Genomic DNA, 21,176 nt, shown 5'->3' with positions numbered 1-21,176 from the left:
GTTTCCAAGTAGAAATGCCAGGCTCCCTTTCTTCCTCCTCTTTCACTACCTTGATGTATGTATTTATCATTATTTATGTAATCAGTACGAACTTCTCTTCACATCTGGAATACAAATGCAGTCTCACACCTATTATTCACTTCTGCTATTGCTGAAACAACCATCTACCTAATAAACAGGAAGTCTAATATATCTTCTGGAATTTCTTCTCCCTTCTAATAGTTTAAGAATCTGGTTAGTTTGGTCAGTCCAAAACTACTGCTGTTTCTCACTGCTACATGATGTTAAAATGGAAAGCTGATTCCCTCCCATGTCTACTTGGGAGTGTGTGAGGACTATGCCCTACCAAAGAGTGTGTTCTAAGACTGTAGTCCCCAAGCCCTGGGCCGCAGGACCTGTACAGGTTCCTTGCCTGTTGGGAACCAGGCCACACAGCAGGTGAGTGGCAGCAAGCCAAGCTTCACCTGTATTTAGAGCTGCTCCTGATTGCCTGCATCATCACCTGAGCTCCACCTTTTGCGAGATGAGCGGTGGCATTAGTTGCAGGAAAACAAGTTCAGGGCTCCCACTGGTTCTGCATTGTGGTGAATTGTATAATTATTTCATTATATATTACAATATAACAATAACAGAAATAAAGTGCACAATAAATGTAATGTGCTTGCATCATCCTGAAACATTTCCCCCAGCACTGCCCCTGCCCACAGCGCTGTGATCTGTGGAAAAATTGTCTTCCATGAAACTGGTCCCTGGTGCCAAAAAGGGTGGGACCGCTGTTCTAAGGCATTGATTTAAGACTTTTCCCCCCTTCTACTCCGTTTTATTGCATGGGCTTCCAAGGCCAATGAGACACGTGCCAGGTGGGTTCAGCTGAAGATCATTATACACACTGCTGCACAGTAGAAAATAAAGGTAAATTTTAAAAAGTGTATGTGTCATCTGACAGCATAACGTTAAAGAATGGATGAACACAGAAGTTTGATTTGCAGCAGGAATGGTGAGAGGCAGCTCAGGGGCCCTGCCTAGGGGCTGGATCGTGTTGGTGATATGTGCTTTCTCAGGACCCTTCTCAAGGCCCCCATGACCTCCTTATTCCTCAGGCTGTAGATGAGGGGATTCAAGGCTGGAGTGACAATTGTGTAGAAAACAGAGATGATGTTGTCTTGTTTGGGGCTGTGGAAGGAACTGGGCAGGACATACATGAATGTGGCCGCTCCATAGAACATCCCAACCACAGTTAGGTGGGAAGAGCAGGTGATAAGGGCTTTCTTCCTCCCCTCATTTGAGGGCATGTGAAGCACAGTGACTAGTATTAGTGCATAGGAGGAAACAATGGCAGAAAGGGGGAGCAAGAGGAAAGTCACACCTGTCACATACACCATGTGCTCATATCTGGAGGTATCAGCACAGGCCAACTTGAGCAAGGATGGGATCTCGCACAGCAGGTGCCTGATTTCCCAGGACATGCAGAAAGGGAAGTGCATGGTGTACACGGTATGTCCTAGAGCACTCAGGAATGCCAGGATCCAGGATGTGGCCACCATGAACCAGCAGACACTTGGCCTCATGAGGACCATGTAGTTCAGAGGGTGACAAATGGCCACATACCTGTCATAGGCCATGAAGGCCAGTAGGAGGTCCTCTGCACCACCCAGTGTCAGTGCCAGGAACATCTGAAGGGCACAGCCTCCAAAGGTGATGATGTTTTCTCTGCGCAGAAAATCGATGAGAGCCTTGGGAGTGACAACAGATGTGAACAGGAGGTCCATGAGAGACAGCTGCCCAAGCAGGAGGTACATGGGCACGTGAAGCTGGGCATCCATTGTGATGACCAGGAGCAGCAGGCCATTGCTGGTCAGGGCCAACATGTACAGGACTGCAAGTGTAGCACAGAGCAGCTCAGGAGACCCACTGTCATTCAGAATCCCCACCAAGATGAAGCCCCTTCCCAAGGTAGAGTTCCAGAGCTCCATTCTGTGTGGTTTCTTTAGTTGCCTAGAACCAGATGGATTCTTAGTGCACGTTTGCTAAGATGAACCCTACTTTTGTAACATTGGCAGCCCTTTAGAATACTCAAGAACATGAATCCAATGAGGTGACACCTTTTCCACTGGCAACAGACTTTGCCTCTTGATCTCTGAGTTTATGACTCGTTCAATGGTATCTTGATAAAAGATGCATCTAAATAGAGAACAGACATTACAATAATAGCTACAGATTAAGGCATCTCTACATGAAACTATTATTCAAGACATTAAACCTGAACATATATCTTTCCAGAATGACTAAATTGCCTCTTTCTTAGGTTTAAAGAAATATTCTTCCAATATGCTCTTGATTATCCTTGTACCTATGCATTAGTATATTGTTGGAGTAATGACTTAAATATCCAGTTCGTTTTCTGCATATATACCTGTTTTGATATGAAATTCCAAATAGGTACACAGACTGGATTCCATAAATATCTACCAAGAACGGTACTCAGAATTTTTTGAACTTGTCTTTTTGTTGTCAATAGGCGAAGGAGGTAGATATTAGATTTGAAAGGCATTTATATTTTTAAGTGAAAAGATGAATGTACAGGGAATAAAGAGAAGAAAATAATTATCTGGACACACTCCTCCAGATTTCTGCACTTGGAGTGCAGGATGGGATTTCAAAGAGGAGAAAGATCAGGGCTTGGATAAGTTGGTGTAAATAGCACTCAGGAATTCTTCCTACTTGCCTGCTCTGTCTGATTCAAGCCTCTCCTCTAAAGAGAAAGGCAAGAGAATACACACTGGACCTGCAGAGAAAGTGCCTCTTTTTGGAAAACTGCTGGTGGTGTTTGGAGATTTTAAACCAATACAAGTCAGAGGAGGCCAAGATTAAAAGGGAGGCATTGTTGTAATTCGTGGATGGGCAGAGTCAGTTAACATGATGTAGCTAAATTTTGGAAGCTCCTTTTTTCTTTAAATGAGTTTTTACCCAGTGTCATTGCTCAGTTTATTTACTATTTTTTTCACTTCTATTGGCTTTTTCTGTGGCACTGGACTTAGTGTCAGGCAGGCATGTAGGGGAAAGGCACTTCAACTGATTTTAAATAGTTCCCTTTTGAGGTAGTATTCATTTGGGTGCCCACATCAGACTACTGTAGGCCAGGAAAATCTAGGTGTACTGAAGGTAAGTACTTTTACCAAAGGCCACATCAGGAATTCTAGGAACTCAGGTGTGGCCAGTGGTACAGAATGATTACACGTGTCCCCACATGTACAAGATGGCTAGAGTATAGTTAGGTGTTCATGAGTTAGAAAGCCCAAGGAACTAGAGAATCTGAGAAGCAGTGTAAGGTCTTGACCCTGTTTCTTAAGACTTCTGAACCCCCCCCCCCCCCCCCCGCACATGATCTTGACACAGAGACAGAGCCCATACCTAGATGTGGAGGGGCACAGGGGCCAAACCGCACCAACTGCCCTGGAATTCATCTGAGGGTGGGGATGTTCAAGAAGCTCAAGAAAGAGGAAGTAGGTGGCTCTTCTGGTAGGGTTGGATATAGGTAAGTGTATAGTGGTACCTGGGATCAGAGGTCAGAGCTCCTCTAGTCACTGGTTTTCAGGTCCTATCTGGGGATAGAGATGGATGCAGACAGCCAGCTGAGAACCTCAGGCAGAATCCTGGGGAAGCAAGGAGATGAATCTCCCCAAATTTCTCTCATCCTCTCTCCTTGTGAGAAAGGCTCCCAGCCTTGGAGTGGTTCTGGATGAGTTCTTGAGTCTAAGTCCTCATATTTTTTCATCTATTTCTCTCCTGCTGGGGTCCCTGATAAAAGATGAGCATAGCAGGAATCTGGGGAGAGAGGTAAGGGAGGAGTTTCTTAAAGGAGACCCACCAGTTCCCTGCCCCTGTCCCTGGTGAAACAGTGAGCCAGGGCCCTGTCCTGGGAGAGGCTTTACGGTCTCATCCTCCCTGCTGACATGACCTCCCCGGAAAGTGTAGCTCCAGGAAATGTGATTTTAATGAATCTCCTGGGTGTGTCTCCTGGATTGACCTTTCTGCAAACTTTATCCACCAAATGAGCTTGGAAGCCTGAGGAATTGTTCTGCCCCATAGGAACTTGCTGAGTCTGTTCGTGACCAAATAGTGTCAGTGACTGACCCAGAAGCAAGGGGCCCCTGTGCAGCCCTCTGTCGAAATTATAAAGTATATCTCATGGGTTCTGAAAGGCTGCCTGGGCTATTTCCAGCTAGAGGTAGTTACCTATACAGAGCTTCCATTAATATCAGGTCTTCTTTCATTGATCTTTAATTAGCATCCAGCCCTCATTTATTGGACCTTTCTGTGATTTATCAGTTCCTTGTTTCTCCTTTCTACTCCCTCTCATGCACGTGCATGTGCCTGTGTATTCTGTGACCAATAGGTTTAGCTGCTCAGAGCTCTGGGAAGCTGTTTTAATTCAGACCTTTCTCGTCTCTCATCCAATTCTTTGTCATATCTTCTCCAGCCACCAGTTTCTCTTTAATCACTCATTTCACCCTTAAATGCTGAAAATTGCTGCTGGCATTATATCTTTTCTTTTTGAACTTTAAGAAAATTAAAAACATTTTCTGATTATAAAAAGAATATACCTGAGAAAATTGTTGCAGAAGTCCAAAAGAAGAATAATGTAAGATATTTTTTATTTGCCTCATTATAAAAGGAATGTACTGAAAAGAAGGATTTGAAAAGAAGGTTTTACATATGTAAAATGTTCATGTCATTTGCCCACTATTTTTTTTTCTTTCTTTCTTTCTTTTTTTTTTTTATCTTGAGACAGAGTCTCACTCTGTTGCCTGGGCTAGAGTGCTGTGGTGTCAGCTTAGCTCACAGCAACCTCAAATTCCTGGGCTCGAACAATCCTTCTGCCTCAGCCTCCTCAGTAGCTGGGACTACAGGCATGTGCCACCATGCCCAGCTAATTTTTTATATATATTTTTAATTGGCCAATTAATTTATTTCCATTTTTAGTAGAGATGGCGTCTTGCTCTTGCTCAGGCTGGTTTCGAACTCCTGACCTTGACCCATCCACCCGCGTCAGCCTCCCAGAGTGCTAGGATTACAGGCGTGAGCCACCACGCCTGGCCTATTTGTATTTTTCTTACTGATTTGTTAGAGCTTCTTGTAGATTCTTGGTATTAGGACTTTGTCATATGTATAGCTTGCAAATACTTTCTCCCATTCTTTAAGTTGTCTATTTACTGTTTATTTCTTTCACTGTGCAGAAGCTTTTTTAGTTTAAGTTTCATGTATTTATTTTTATTTTTGTTTTATTTGCTTTTGGGGACTTAGTCATAAATTCTTTACTTAGGCCAATGTTGAGGTTAGTTTTTCCTATGTTTTCTTCTAGAATTTTTATTACATTTAAGTGTTTAACTATCTTGAGTTAATTTTTGTTTATGTTGAGAGAGATAGGGATCAAGTTTCATTCTTCTGCATGAGGCTATCCAAGTTTTCCAACACCATTTTGAATAGGGAGTCTTTTCCCAGTGTATGCTTTTCTCTGCTTTGTCAAAGATCAATTGATTGTAGGCAGGTGTCTTTATTTCTGGATTCTTTATTCTGTTCCATTGGCCTATGTCTCTAGTTTTATAACAATAACATGCTGTTTTGGTTACTATAACCTTGCAGTATTAATATATTTTGAAGTCAGTTAATTTTGATCATATGATCTTTGTTTTTAATTCTGTTTATGTGGTGAATCATGTTTAATTTTAAAATTAATTTGTAAATTATTTAGGTATATGATATGTGTCCTTAAGTTATTGTCTTTTCAATTAGGTGATTTTCCTATTAGCATTTTTAATAATCACTTAAAAATTTTATTTTTATTTTTACAATTTCTTGACCATAGATTGACCTTTTTTTTTTTTTTTTTTTGAGACAAAGTGTCACTCTGTTGGCCAGGCTAGAGTGCCGTGGCTTTAGCCTAGCTTACTGCAACCTCAAACTCATGGGCTCAAGCAATCCTACTGCCTCAGTCTTCTGAGTAACTGGGACTACAGGCACACACCACCATACCTGGCTAATTTTTTAAATATATTTTTAGTTGTCCAGCTAATTTCTTTCTATTTTTTTAGTAGAGACAGTGTCTTGCTCTTTCTCAGGCTGGTCTCCAACTCCTGAGCTCAAACAATCCACCCCCCTTGGTCTCCCAGAGTGTTACAGGCGTGAGCCACCACGCCCAGCCTAGACTGACTTTTTCTTTTTCTTTTTTTTTTTTTTTTGATTTTATCATATTATGGGGGTACAAATGTTAAGGTTACATATATTGCCCATGTTCCCCTCCCCCCTCGAGTAAGAGCTTCAAGAGTGTCCATCCTCCAAAGGTTGCACATCTTACTTGTTGTGGTTGTATATACCCATCCCCTCCTTCCCCCTTCCACCTCCCTGCACCTGATAAATGTTACTCCTATATGTCCACTTAGGTGTTGATCCATTAATACCAATTTGCTGGTGAGTACATGTGGTGCTTGTTTTTCCACTCTTGAGATACTTCACTTAGTAGAAAGGGTTCCAGCTCTATCCAGGAGTATACATGAGGTGCTATATCACCATTGTTTTTAAAGCTGAGTAGTACTCCATGGTATACATATACCAAATTTTATTAATCCACTCATGAATTGATGGGCACTTGGGTTGTTTCCACAGCTTTGCAATTGTGAATTGTGCTGGTATAAACATTCAAGTGCATATGTCTTTCATAAAGTGACTTTTGATCTTTTGGGTAGATACCCAGCAGTGGAATTGCTGGATCAACTGGTAGATCTACTTGTATTGCTTTGAGGTATCTCCATATTGCTTTCCACAAAGGTTGAACTAGTTTGCAGTCCCACCAGCAGTGTAGGAGTGTTCCTCTCTCTCAGCATCCACGCCAGCATTTGTTGTTTGGGGACTTTTTGATAAAGGCCATTCTCACTGGAGTTAAGTGATATCTCATTGTGGTTTTGATTTGCATTTCCCTGATAGACTGACTTTTAATATAGAGTTTTTCTGGGCTAGCTCTCTAGTTGCCTTGGTCTGTCAAGACTCCCATTTCTCATTTTTTCTCACTAACCTTTTCTTAAGTTTTGTCATCTATTTATTCTTTCTGATAGACTTTTAAGTCATCAACCAGTTGTCAAAAAATTCCATTGTTATATTCACTGTGGTTATATTTAACTCATAAATTGATTTGGAAATTTTGACTCTTGGCAGTATTCAGTCTTCTCTACCAGGAACATGGTCTCTTACTGCATGATCATAATACAATCACTGTCTTATCCTCTGAAAATACTACTTTAGACCTTTACTCTCATCTTATGGATGTGTATCATACATCACTGAGAAACTAGAAGGAATCATGTAGGACTTTCTCATCTTCCACTACCAATTTACCAAATATCTTCACAGAATTTTTGGTCTTTTGAAAGTGTTTATCAGAGGCCAAACCCTCCACTAATGCTCTTCATACATAGTTCTCTTAATACTTAAAGAAATTGATCTGACTCTCCTCTACATCTCTTCTCTCTCCCCCCCTTCTCTCTTTTTCTCCTAGAACATTACTATAGATCACATACATGCTCTACTATCCCCCATCTTAGGGAATACTTCCCTTGAAATCACATTGCCCTGTACATGAATGTTTATAATAGCTTTTTGAATAATCAACAAAATTGAAAGCAACACAAATGTCCTGCAACTGGTGAATGGATAAGGAAACTATGATAGATCCATACAATTGGATACTACTCAGCAATAAATGGAATGGTGTACTAATAGACAGAAGAAAACAGATGAATCTCAAACATATCAGGCTAAGCGAAAGAAGCTGGACTCAAAACGTATGATACTATTATGTGACATTCTGCAAAAGGCAAATTATAATAATAGTGACAGTAAACAGATGAGACGGTAGAAGGAGTTTTGGTGTGGGGAAGGAATGATTACAAATGGTACCAGAGAACTGTTGAGGGTTGCTGAAACATCTATATCTTGAGTTTGGTGGTAGTTACATGACTATATAAGTTTATCAAAACTTGCAGAACCATATACCAAGAAAGGTGTTTCTAACTGTATGTAAATTATACTTTAATAGAAAATAAAAACAAAAAAAGGAAATGATAATTTAAAATAAATGAGTATGAGGATGTTAATATTCTACTTCTACATGCTTTTTTAAGTAACCAGGAGGAACATCCCACTTCCATGTTGTTATTTTTGTGAAGGACTTTAGCTTTACTCTTAAAATATAAATGTCTTCATTATTTTTCAAGAATTGAACTTACCAATTCATTTATTGAGTCAATTTATGAGCTCACTATTGCCTCCTGTATTGTATCTATTCCCAAGGCATCACTTTCCTTTTTTGCTGAAATTTTTTTATTGGGAGGCTTTGAGGGTAAATTCTTTTTGGTTTTGTTTTTGATTTGTCCTCATATGTTAATGATGGTTCAGCTGTGCATAGACTTCCAGGTTTGCAGTCATATTCCCTCAGCACTTATGAAGCTATCTCTCCCTTGTCCCATTACCGCCATTGACAGTCTACTGTCATCTAATTGTCTTTACTTCTTGGGTACCCTGTCTGTTATTATCACTGGCAATGTTAATATTGACACTCCACAATTTCTGTAATGTATTGTGGTACTTCAGTATTGCTTTGTGTGTGGATTTGTTTTTATTTTCCTGCCCAATACTTAAAAAATTGTCCACCCTCTCTTCAAGCATCACTGGTGGCAGACAACAGTAACAACAAGACACACGAACACACGTAAGCTGCACTGGCTTGCAAAAAGTCAGTGAAGAAAAGATTTCACATTACAGACTCTCACATTTATAGACTTCCTACTGAATGGGAAATAATGCAGGCTGAAAGCACCATAAAGAAGGAAGCAGCATCCTACAGAAGCCAGGAAACCCACCTTATGCTCTGGGGCAGAGGACTGGCACACAGTAGCCCTAGCTTCCTGGTCTATTCAGTTAATTTAGAAATGGGCATCAGTGCTCCCCTTGCGGTGAATAAAAACATAAGTCCTCTCAGCTCATTTAGAGAGAGAAGAGTATGAGGATACCAGGCCAGGAAACACACCCAAGAGGATTCATTACCATCCTGATCCTGGCTCAGCATTTCTGGGGAAAGCCATTTCAGCTGAGAGGATAAGTCCCTCTGAAGATAGGGGTAGAATAGAGCAGAGGGAAGAGATCATGGGATGGGAAAACAGGGAAGTCTCTCCCAGGACAAGGCCCTGGCTCATTGTTGGCCCCAGGGACAAGGATAGGCAGGGAGTGGCTGGGTCTCCTATAGGCGGATCTTTAATATCTACCTTCCTCCGGAATTCTGCAGCTTTCATCTTTGCTCCCAGACCCCAGCAGGAACAGAGGAGAGTCTGACTATCTGGACCCAAGAACTCAGTCTGACAACTGAGTTATCCAGGCTAGGGGAGCTCCCTCCTTGGGAATCTGCAGGGAAGTCATCTTCTCTCTCCAAAGGAAGCCACTCAGATCCTGTGTTAGTTGTGTGTCTGTATCCACTGCCATTTCCAAAGAAGACTGGCACATAAGTGCAAGGAACAGAGGCGTCCTGTCAACTGATCTCATTTGGATTCCTCAGACATTTAACCCAATTTAGCAAAAATTAAACCAACTGAATACTGCTGAGCAAAGCCACACCCTCTGTCTCCACTTCTACTGGAAATCTCTGGACCTTGAAACAAGCCCCAAGGAAGTCTGCATATGGGGCAGTGAGGCTTCTCACCACCTGAGGTAAAGACTTTGTCTCTCTTTCAGAGAAATGGGTAGCCCCTCGGCATGTTGAGTAGGAAAAATAGAGTCCAAAGCTTATCCTGAGAATTTAAACTACTCTCCCTGACAGACTGCTTAGTGTTTTGGGCTCCATGGCCCATCTCAATCCCTTTATTCTTGACTTTCTGAACATGCAGAGAGAACCAATTAGGACTGATGAAGACTCCATGATACAGCCCAGGTCTGGGTATCTGCTACCTGGTAGAAATCTTGATACCTGTCTTAAGATCCTGTGGGCTATGCTGGCCTCTGGTAATGCATTTATTTATTTATTTATTTATTTATTTATTTATTTATTTATTTATTTATTTATTTTGAGATAGAATCTCACTCTGTTGTCCGGGCTAGAGTGCCGTGGCATCAGCCTAGCTCACAGCAACCTCAAACTCCTCGCTCAAACAATCCTTCTGCCTCAGCCTCCTGAGTAGCTGGGACTACAGGCATGCACCACCATGCCTGGCTAATTTTTTCTATATAATTTTAGTTATCCAGCAAATTTCTTTCTCTATTTTTAGTAGAGATGAGGTCTCGCTCTTGCTCAGGCTGGTCTCTTTAACTCCTCAGCTCAAACAATCCACCCACCTCGGCCTCCCAGAGTGCTAGGATCACAGGCATGAGTCACCACGCCTGGCCTGGTAATGTATTTTTGCATCCATCAGATGATGAACATCCTCAAAGGACTATATAATAACTGATGATATGCCTGTTGCATGCTCTCATACTTGTTAACCATTATGGTACTAATGGATCCATAAAAAGGCAATGAAATATTTCAATATATATGCCATGATATGGAGAAATGATTTACAAAAGGATATTTCATTTCCAAATCTTTAACTGCACATTCAGTTTTGGCTTTATCTGTTACATTTCATCATGTACACACCGACTCCCATCAATCTTAGGCCCCTGTCTCTGTCGGCTTCTCCATGGGATTGGGTACCACATGCTAACACCAGCTTTTCAGAAAGGGAGTTATTTCTCCCTGTCTCTTTGGCCCTTCCATCCAGTGTAGACATATAGATGCTCTGATGTTGCAGAAGAGAGAGTGGACATCTGGGTCAAAGGCAGGAGGGGGATAATGTTATTTAGCCCAATTACAATGTACAATAGATGCTCTTTTACCATCTTTCACTCCTTTTCCCCCAAATATGAACACCCTGTTATTCCTGGGATGAACCTCATCTATTCTATTTCTGAGTTCTCCCAGGCTCACATCATATCATAATCTGTTTTTTAAAAAACACACATGTTTTCATTGATCCTAAAGATTTAGTTTTAAATGCAACACCTTCTCAAACACAACATCCCCTAGTCTCTGACAGTCCGGAATCCCCTCTCTCTCAAACTCCTGGAGAACGTGGGACTGGCCAAGAGAGGTAACTAAGGTGCATAAACATTAGTCTTTTAATGAGGCTTGTGTCTAGAGCCATGACTGCTGCAAACAAGTATATAAGTTCTATGGAATAAGAATATATATAAGTTCTATGGAACTTATATATAAGTTCTATGGAAAAAGAAATGGAAATGATTTATTGAAATCCAGTCTGTGTACCTGTTTGGAATTTCTTATCAAAACAGGTTTTTGCCGAAAATGAACTGTCTATTTATGTGATTACTCAAACGTTATACTAACACATAGGTACAAGGATAATCAAGAGCATAGTGGAAGAATATTTCTTTAATCTTAAAGAAAGATGATTTAATTTCTCTGCAAGATACACATTCAGGTTTAATGTCTTGAATAATAGTTTCATGTAGTGATTTCTTAATATTTAGCTATTACTGCAATGCCTGTTCTCTATTTAGATGCATCTTTCATCAAGATACCATTGAAAGAGTCATAAACTCAGAGATCAAGAGGCAAAGTCTGTTGCCAGTGGAAAAGGTGTCACCTCATTGGATTCATGTTCTTGAGTATTCTAAAGGGCTGCCAATGTTACAAAAGTAGGGTTCATCTTAGCAAACGTGCACTAAGAATCCATCTGGTTCTAGGCAACTAAAGAAACCACACAGAATGGAGCTCTGGAACTCTACCTTGGGAAGGGGCTTCATCTTGGTGGGGATTCTGAATGACAGTGGGTCTCCTGAACTGCTCTGTGCTACACTTGCAGTCCTGTACATGTTGGCCCTGATCAGCAATGGCCTGCTGCTCCTGGTCATCACAATGGATGCCCAGCTTCACGTGCCCATGTACCTCCTGCTTGGGCAGCTGTCTCTCATGGACCTCCTGTTCACATCTGTTGTCACTCCCAAGGCTCTCATCGATTTTCTGCGCAGAGAAAACATCATCACCTTTGGAGGCTGTGCCCTTCAGATGTTCCTGGCACTGACACTGGGTGGTGCAGAGGATCTCCTACTGGCCTTCATGGCCTATGACAGGTATGTGGCCATTTGTCACCCTCTGAACTACATGGTCCTCATGAGGCCAAGTGTCTGCTGGTTCATGGTGGCCACATCCTGGATCCTGGCATTCCTGAGTGCTCTAGGACATACCATATATACTATGCACTATCCCTTCTGCAAAGCCCAGAAGATCAGACACCTGCTCTGTGAGATCCCACCTTTGTTGAGGTTGGCTTGTGCAGATACCTCTAGATATGAGCTCATGGTATATGTGATGGGTGTGACCTTCCTGATTCCCCCTCTTGCTGCTATCCTGGCCTCCTACATGCTAATCCTGTTCACTGTGTTTCACATGCCCTCAAATGAGGGGAGGAAGAAAGCCCTTATTACCTGCTCTTCCCACCTAACTGTGGTTGGGATGTTCTATGGAGCGGCCACGTCCATGTATGTCCTGCCCAGTTCCTTCCACAGCCCCAAACAAGACAACATCATCTCTGTTTTCTACACAATTGTTACTCCAGCCCTGAACCCCCTCATCTACAGCCTGAGGAATAAGGAGGTCATGGGGGCCTTGAGAAGGGTCCTGGGAAAGCACATATTGCCAACACGATCCACCCTCTAGGGAGGGCTCAAGGTTTCCAAAATTCATTCTCCTCGATGTCAGAAGATTTCTGCTATGAATCAAATACATAGGGTAAAACAAAGATGATGCAGAGTATATCTCTTAATAGAAAAGTGAAGGAGTATAACCGGCCTTGTCAAATGCTCCTTAAGTCTTCTTTTCAGGAAGTAATTTATAGGGTATGATTTACACTATTTAAAATTACTCTTCCCTCTACTTAAAATTTACTCTTTAATTTCCAAAGTAACTGCTTAATTAAATGGGTGTAGAGGTTATCAGTAACTTGAGACATGACCCCGACCTTGGGAGCTGATATTGGACCAACATAAGAGACAGAGAAATGAAAATTTCAAGTGGGTGGCCCAAGAAGACCCACATTTCAAAGGGGGAGATGTCTTGAGATTTCTACAAAATTGAGACCAATTGATTTTATTAAACCATCTTATAGGGAGTGCCTTGTCTAGTGCCCCAGTACTGAGTTGATTTGTGCATGTAAAACAGAGATTTTTTTTTTACCTATTAGCATATAATGATGTTTTCCTCCTGTATTACATAGTGGCAATATCGAGCACTGCAATGAGTCTGGGGTCAGTTATCAGAGAACAGGTTAGAATTCAATACACCTCACTTATTTATATAACTTTGAGCATGTTACTTAACCTGTTTGTACTCTGCAAAGTGTTAATGAACATTAACAATAAGTCCTACTTCATAGTATTGTGAAGATTGAATAAATTAGCAAGTACAAGACATGTAGAGCAGCATCTGGTATATAATGAAGATGTAATACATTTTAACTCTTACAGAATTAGTGGCCTTGAAAATACTAAGTGGGGGCATAATATACATCATATGAATGTTTTTTAATATTATTAGATATTTTATCATTGTTATGCATTTAACACTGTTGTGTTGATAGGTGTATGCATTTGTGTGTATTAAATCAGTAATGTCAATCTCTTGGGTGTGTGACTATTTTTTTTCTTAGAAAAATTCTTATGAATGAAATTACTGAAACCAAGGTTAAAATCTGTTTAATATTCTTGATATGAAAAGACAAATTGATTTTTTAAAAATTTCAAACATTTTGTATTCTTACCAGCAATATAAGTGTATTTAACTCACCACATCTTTTTCCAGGTTAAATTTGACATATAGTCTTTACTAATTGATAACATATAATATTTTTCTATTATTTTAATTTGCTTAAGTAATTTGTTCACATTTTTCTTATTGATTTGTTGAAGTTCTTTACAGATTAAGGACACAAATACTTCGTGTGTCATATTTGTAATAATAACTTCTTTTCAATTAGTTATTTGACTTCTGATATATCCATGGCAGGGATTTTTAGACAGAGAAATGTTAAAAATATTTGTGTAGTGAAAGATATCTTTTTTCTTCCATTTTCTTCATTTGTCTTTTCCTGCAGCTTCACTGATGTGCATTGACAATAATATATACTTCAGGTGTACAATGTAATGTTTTGATCTATGTGTACATTATGAAATTACCACACTCAAGCTAACGAACATACACTTAAGATCTATTCTCTTACTAAATTTCAAGTATACAATACATTACCATTAACTATATTCTCCACACTGTACATTAGAATTCCAGAATTTATGCATCCTGCATAACTACTTGTCTTTTTTCTTGATATTTTAACACATGGAAAAATGAAAAAATACAAGATACTTACATGTTAATTTTATTAAAATATTGACTCCAATATTTTTATGAAGAAATAAAACAGTACATACATACTGAAAGCCCTCCTGACCCAAAGATAACGTTGGTGTATATCCTTCCTGTGCATATTTTTATTATCTTATATATAATAATATATCTATAAATAAAATATATTGCTTCATATGTGAAAGTTTTTACAAGTGGCATCACAATTTACATATCCTTTACAACTTACTTTTTTCTTTTTTTTAAATTTTAGAATATTACAGGGGTCTTTTATGTTTTCTAATAAATTTCTAATTTATCTTGTGTGGAAAATAGGTTTTTAACCTTTTTCCAAAATTAACACTTTTCTAGTAACATTTTATTTTTTCCATAAAACTCTTATTTATTAAGAATAATAAAATGTATGCATTTCAATACACATTACTGTGGGACAGTCAACATTCTTTTTTAACATTTTTATTTCAGAATATTATGAGGGTACAAATGCTTTGGTTACATATGTTGCGTTTGCACCTGAGTAAGAGCTACAAGCATATGCAATCCCCTCTTTCACTTTCCCCCCTCCCAACACCCGATGAATATTACTTCCACATGTGCACATAAGTGTCAACCAATTAGTACCAATTTAATGGTGAATACACATGGTGCTTGTTTTTCCATTCTTGTGATATTTCACTTCAAAGAATGGGCTCCAGCTCCATACAGGATAATATAAGAGGTGCTAGATCACCATTGTTTTTTGTGGCTGAGTAGTACTCTGTGGTATACATATACTACATTTTATTAATCCAGTCATGTATATATGAGCACTTGGATTGTTTCCAAGTGTTTGTAATTATGAATGGTGCTGTGGTGAACATTTGAATGTAGATGTCTTTATTATAGAGAATGTCTTTTTTCCTTTGGGTATTTACCCAAAGGAAATTTGGGTATTTACCCAAATATCCAGTAGAGGGATTGCTGGATCAAAAGGTAGTTCTACTTTGAGTTCTTTGAGGCATCTCCATATTATTTTCCATTGAGTTTGTACTAGTTTGCAGTCCCACCAGCAGTGTATAAGTGTTCCTATCTCTCTGCATCTGCACCAATATTTATTGTTTTGGGACTTTTTGATAAAAGCCATTTTCACTGGAGTTAATCCTTCCCTTTTCCATTAATTTGTTCTACTTAATGTTCTGATCATACATAATGTTCTAATAAGATACATTTTGGCTATCTCTTCAGTTCTAGCTTCTTTCTCCTTTTTACTCTTTCTGAAGACATTCGATTCTATCATTCACATCTTAAAAAGCCCACTGATAATTCGACTGTGAATATATTCAACTTGTAAATTAATTTGTAATTTGGGCATTTTTCTGACGTTAGCCTTTTAGAACACAGTATATGACTACAATTCCCAAACCTAGTCTATGTCCTTGGGCTAAAATGACTATTTCACACCTTCAGTCTTGGCTGATGCCTTTCCACACACTACACTAGAACAGAAGCAGTCAGCCTCAAAACCCCTATCCTTTCCCTCCTTAACTCTCTTGAGCACCTACATCTGCACACACACTTCTGGTTTTCCCTCCTTACTACTGCCTATCAGAGGCTGACCTCCACTGGCCTTTGGGGGCCCAGTCTCACTGACCTCTCAAAATCTTGCTCCTGTAGAATCCCTTTCACCTGAAATCATTTTCTGCCCCTTTTCTGGATCACAACTATAAGAATACAAATACATTCTGGTAATACCCATTATAAAGAACCCTTTTCATGACTCCAGTACCCTTTGGTTATTGTCACATTTTTTCAGCTTCTTTTCATAGAAAAAAATTACAAAAGAGTGTCTATGTCCACTTTCTCTTTTGCTGGTCTTCTCACCTCTTAGCCTGATTTTGATCTAATTCGTCTCTTTTTCTGGACCTGTTCTTTGTCAAAGTCACCACTGATGTGCTAAATAAAAGGGACATTTCTGTATCTTCCTCTCTCAACCTTTAAGCAACATTGATACAATTGACCATACCCTTCCTCTTGAAAATTTTTCTTCTTCTGACTTCCAGACACCACATATAACTCCTGGTTTGCCTCTTTCTTCCCTATTTTCACCTCACTGAATCACGTTTTCTTTCTGAATTTGGAAGTTCCCATGATACTAAGCTGAACCTTTCTTTCTTCTTACTCAAGAATCTCTTCCTGAACAATTTCTAGTTAGATAGGTTTAAATATCATCTACGTGCTTTTGAGTCCAAAATACCTGCGTACTTGCATAATCCACAATTAGATATCTAATAGACTATTTCCCATGTCTAATAGGAATTTAGAACTTAATCTAAAATATAATTTTGATTCATCCCCCTGAAAACCTATTCTTCACTCATTTTGTTCCATCTGAATCAATACCATCGCCACCCACACAACAGACCAAACTAAAAACTTAAATATAAACGTTGTTTGCTCTGCATTATTACCTCCACAGGTAAACCCCACTGGCTTCATGTATACAATAGATCACACATATGTGTACTTCTCTTGGCGTCCCCTACAGAGTATCCCAAGTCTGAGTCACCATAACCTGCTTCCTGTTGCTCCACAATATCTTCCTAGTAGGTCTTTCTCTTCCCACTCTGGCCCTGCTGTCATCTGTTTTCTTGTTAGTACACAGACTGACCTTCATACATGTAAATCAGATCTTGTCACTTTTCCACACAGATACACATGATCTTGTGTCTGCTTGCCTTTCAGCTCACACCTGAAACTGTGCTCCTTTACACTCTCTCTGATCTCACCCCACTGACCTCTTTGCTGTCCATCACATAATCCAAAATTGTCCTTGCTTTATGGCTAATTAGTAGCTGTTCTCCTAGCCTATGATCTCTCCTAGCTAAGTCAAAGCTAGGCTTACTGTTAATACTTGGCTTACTGTTAATACTTCTTAGCATTTAGTTTTCCTTCTAAATGTTAAATTCTCAAAGAAGTTACCAATCTAAGTAACATGCACTTGAACCAAAAGCCTTTAGCACATGCTTTGTTTTACTCTCTTTATTGCACTTACTATTACATGAAACTTTCTTTTTTATACCTTAGTTGACTCTGACTCCACTCTCCAAAATGAAAGCTCCTTGAGAGCATTAACTATCCTATGTGTGTACCATCATTTCTTCTCTATAAAATCTAGGAGTACCTATAAGATAATCTCTTCAATATCAATGTGAAAATTATATGATAATGTGTGTGTTTTCACTGAAGGAATAGAGGAATATGCCATGTTCCTAGGTAAAAAGATTTCCTATTTTTGTTATTAATATTTTTGATAAATAACTCATAAATTCAATGTAATAACCATCAAAATTCTCATGACATTTTTAAAAAATAGGTTTTGAGGATGTGAAAATTAGAAAGGTATGAATGATCAATAATATTGTATAAAAAATTTCTTCTTTGTCTCTCACTCCTACACCACACTTTTACCTGGTTAACTCTTCCATCATCGGGTTTTCAACTTAAAAGTTGCCTTTTCAGAAATGCATTCTTTACACTTTCTAAAGTGTAAAACTTTATGATTCCATTATTCTGTTACAGTAGCTTTTTTCAAGGTCAATAATGACATAATTGACAAATTTGATGGCCTCTTTTCAGTATATAAAACCCTGAGACATTTAGAAATCTTTTCTAAAAGGCCTCTCCTCTTGTTGCTCTGGTGCACCTTTATTGAAGTTTTTCCTCTGAGTCCTGACTCTTGCTGCTCCAGCCTAGATTGGCTTCTTGTCATCCACCATGAAATGTTGGCAACTCCAGGGTTCTGTCCTGGATTATCTTTTACTCTCTTTCTGTAACATCAAGTCTCAACCAGGGTTTCATTACAGAATTACATTACATATATATAAATATATATATTGTATATATGTATACACACTCATATATATATATCGGGTATATATATATTATATATACACACAAACACACACACACAGACCATCTTCATCGCTCTTATGGTCTGCTATAGGGCCAGGCACCTGCATTTTAATGAAACCACTCATACACTTGGTTTTCTACTTAAAATTTGTCATATATCCTTAGGTGTGTCAAATTCCAGTTACATTTATTTGTGTTAACATCTAAATTTATTTCTGTAGCCCACATCTCTTTTCTAAACTCCAGCTTTATTCGTTACTTCAAAAGCTTGTTTATTGAGCAACAACAGTGGCTGGGCACTTTACTGCAGTGGTATTACAGAGATCAACAAAACAGTCTCATTCTTTACTGCCATAGAGTTTACAATCTAATGGAGGAGTCAAACTTAAGCAAATAATTACACATCTCATTTATGTCAAAAGCTATTCCATTACCTAAAAAGTACATAGCTTTTTTAAAGTGTGTTAAGAATCACCTAGAGTTTGTTATAAATGGAAATTTCTGAGGTCAACTGCCACACCCCACCCTGTACTGAGAAACATTACTTTCAACAAGCAACCCAGGAACCATTTCAGGTCATGTTATGTAAAATGGCCTACATCATGAAGTTCAAATGCCTTACTAAGGCCTAAAACAGTGTCTCAAACCTCTTTTTCTTACCTTTATCATCATTTTCCATCAATGACTGATAAATCCTTCAATCTTCGTCTTTTTTAGAATTACGTGGTGGGAAAATTCTTTAGTATTGCAATCATAGCATTTCTCAATCTCAGCCCTTTATCTTACGTTTCAACCTTGTACTTCACTATTCTCCTAACTTTACACATACACTTAGAAAAATTCTACCATTTAGTTATTCCATTAAGTGTGGTCTCTTTTCAATTTCAGAAGTTGTTAAGTTTAGAATTGAAGGCCATGTTAGAAATATGATATCATGAAGACTTTATTTTTTATATGTATATGTTGAGCTCCATAATTGTACCTAGGATATATAATATATATATTATATAATAACATCAAAAGATGTTTGGTAAATTCATGCAAGAATAAAGGAAATAACTCCATTTGCCAGAAATATGTTCTCTCATTTGTGATAGTTATTTTGTTATTTTGTTATTTATTGGTTCTTTGTTTTTTGGCAGATAGTTGTATGCCTACTTGTTTTAATTTCCTTATTAGCTTATATGCACTAGGAAATAATTGACTGCTTGCTCCCCTATATCCTTCCTTCCTTTTGTCCTTCCTTCTATCTTTCCTTGCTTCCTCTCCTCTTCTCTTTTCATTCCTTCCTTTCTGTTTCCTTTTCTTTCATTTAATTTACTTTCTTTCCTGTGTCTACCGGGGTGCCTTGCTTTGAATAGGAAATGTATTGACCTGATCTGAGAAGAGATATAAGAAAAGAGAAGAAAAAGTAGAGGAATGAGATGAAAATGGAGAAAGTTTTATAGGAAAATCTCTTCTCCCTATTTTCCTAAAATGGTCGTCATGTTCAGAGATCACCACTTCCAAAAGGACTATTTTGCAGTTACTCTCCTGAGAGCCCCTTTGACATCCTTGTTCCTCAGGCTATAAATAATGGGGTTCAGCATGGGTGTCACTGCTGAGTAGAACACAGAGATGGTTTTATCCTTTTCATTCATTATCTTGGAGTTTGGCCTCATGTAGGCAAATATTGCTGAGCCATAGAAGAGAACGACGACAATGAGGTGAGAACCACAGGTGGAGAAGACCTTGAGCCTCCCCTCCCCAGACTGCATCTGGATCACAGTGGAGATAATATTCCAGTAGGAGACAAGGATGAGGGAGACAGGAGCCAGGAGGATTACCACACCCATTGCAAAGATGGCCATTTCTGTGCTGTATGTGTCCGCTGAAGCCAGCTTCAAGAGGGCAGGAGGTTCACAAAAAAAATGGTTAATGACATTGTTTCCTCGGTAAGGCAGACGCAATGTGAATGTGGTGTCCACCAGAGACACAAATGCTCCACTGGCCCAGGACCCTACGGCCAGCCGGACACATGCCCAATGTGTCATGATGGTGGAGTAGTGCAGGGGCTTGCAGACAGCCACATACCGGTCATAGGACATCACCGCCAGAATCGCACACTCTGTACATCCAACCAGAAGTAAAACTACTATCTGTGTTGAACATCCAGCAAAGGAAATGGTTTTCCTCCTCACCAGGAAGTGGACTAGCACCTGGGGGACTGTGGTAGTAGAAAAACAGAGATCAGCAAAGGACAAGTTTCTAAGGAAAAAGTACATGGGTGTGTGGAGTCTGGAGTCAATGTGAATGAGTACAAGGATCAGCAGGTTTCCCAGCACCGTCAGCAGGTAGATGATCAGGAAAAGGAAGAAGAGCAGGACTTGTGTCTGTGGGTCCTGCGAAAGGCCCAGAAAGACAAATTCATTCACATGGGTTTGGTTCTCTTCTCCCATGAATGCTTACTCCTGTTTATAGGTCAGCAACAAGAAAAGAAGCACATGCTGATCAGTTATAAAACATTCTGCCAAGGTAGGAGATGGCTGGCTGGAGACATCACTCATTGGACTATCCCAGAGGGAAGAAAGGGTTTCAGGTAAAGGAGAGGGGAGGAAGGACACAGCTCAGGTGTAGGTCAGAGAAAGTAGTGGAGCCTGCTGGGGATCTCATGGAGGAAAATTGTGAAGGAGAGAAGGAAGAGAAAAAGGGGGAAAAAAGATATTGGTGAGGATTAAACTCAGAGAGGTTCAGAGCACAGTGAAGGGGTATGGGGTGGGTCCATTTCTCCCTTCCACACTTCTTTCTTGACCAGCAGGCTACTAAGTAATTTGAAAACTTTTCC

General features: G+C 39.4%; 3 protein-coding genes across 3 annotated transcripts; 1 reads left to right on the top strand and 2 right to left on the bottom strand.

Annotated features, from left to right (window-relative positions):
• Positions 1 to 1,022: 1,022 nt before the first annotated feature.
• On the bottom strand, positions 1,023 to 1,973 carry OR2AG2 (olfactory receptor family 2 subfamily AG member 2). The gene has a single exon (XM_012786453.3). It carries the CDS (start codon positions 1,971 to 1,973, stop codon positions 1,023 to 1,025), a length of 951 nt encoding a protein of 316 aa, XP_012641907.1.
• A 9,836-nt stretch (positions 1,974 to 11,809) lies between these two features.
• On the top strand, positions 11,810 to 12,760 carry LOC105883387 (olfactory receptor 2AG1). The gene has a single exon (XM_012786452.2). The coding sequence runs from the start codon at positions 11,810 to 11,812 to the stop codon at positions 12,758 to 12,760; it is 951 nt and encodes a 316-aa protein (XP_012641906.2).
• Positions 12,761 to 19,866: 7,106 nt separating this feature from the next.
• Positions 19,867 to 20,790, bottom strand: LOC105859917 (olfactory receptor 2D3-like). Its single transcript, XM_012744168.1, has one exon. It carries the CDS (start codon positions 20,788 to 20,790, stop codon positions 19,867 to 19,869), a length of 924 nt encoding a protein of 307 aa, XP_012599622.1.
• Positions 20,791 to 21,176: the final 386 nt, after the last annotated feature.

Source organism: Microcebus murinus, chromosome 4 (assembly GCF_040939455.1).
Source record: "Microcebus murinus isolate Inina chromosome 4, M.murinus_Inina_mat1.0, whole genome shotgun sequence".
NCBI classification, from domain to species: Eukaryota; Metazoa; Chordata; class Mammalia; order Primates; family Cheirogaleidae; genus Microcebus; species Microcebus murinus.
The sequence above is the reverse complement of the archived record's forward strand: the minus strand, read 5'-3'. Positions and strand labels throughout refer to the sequence as shown.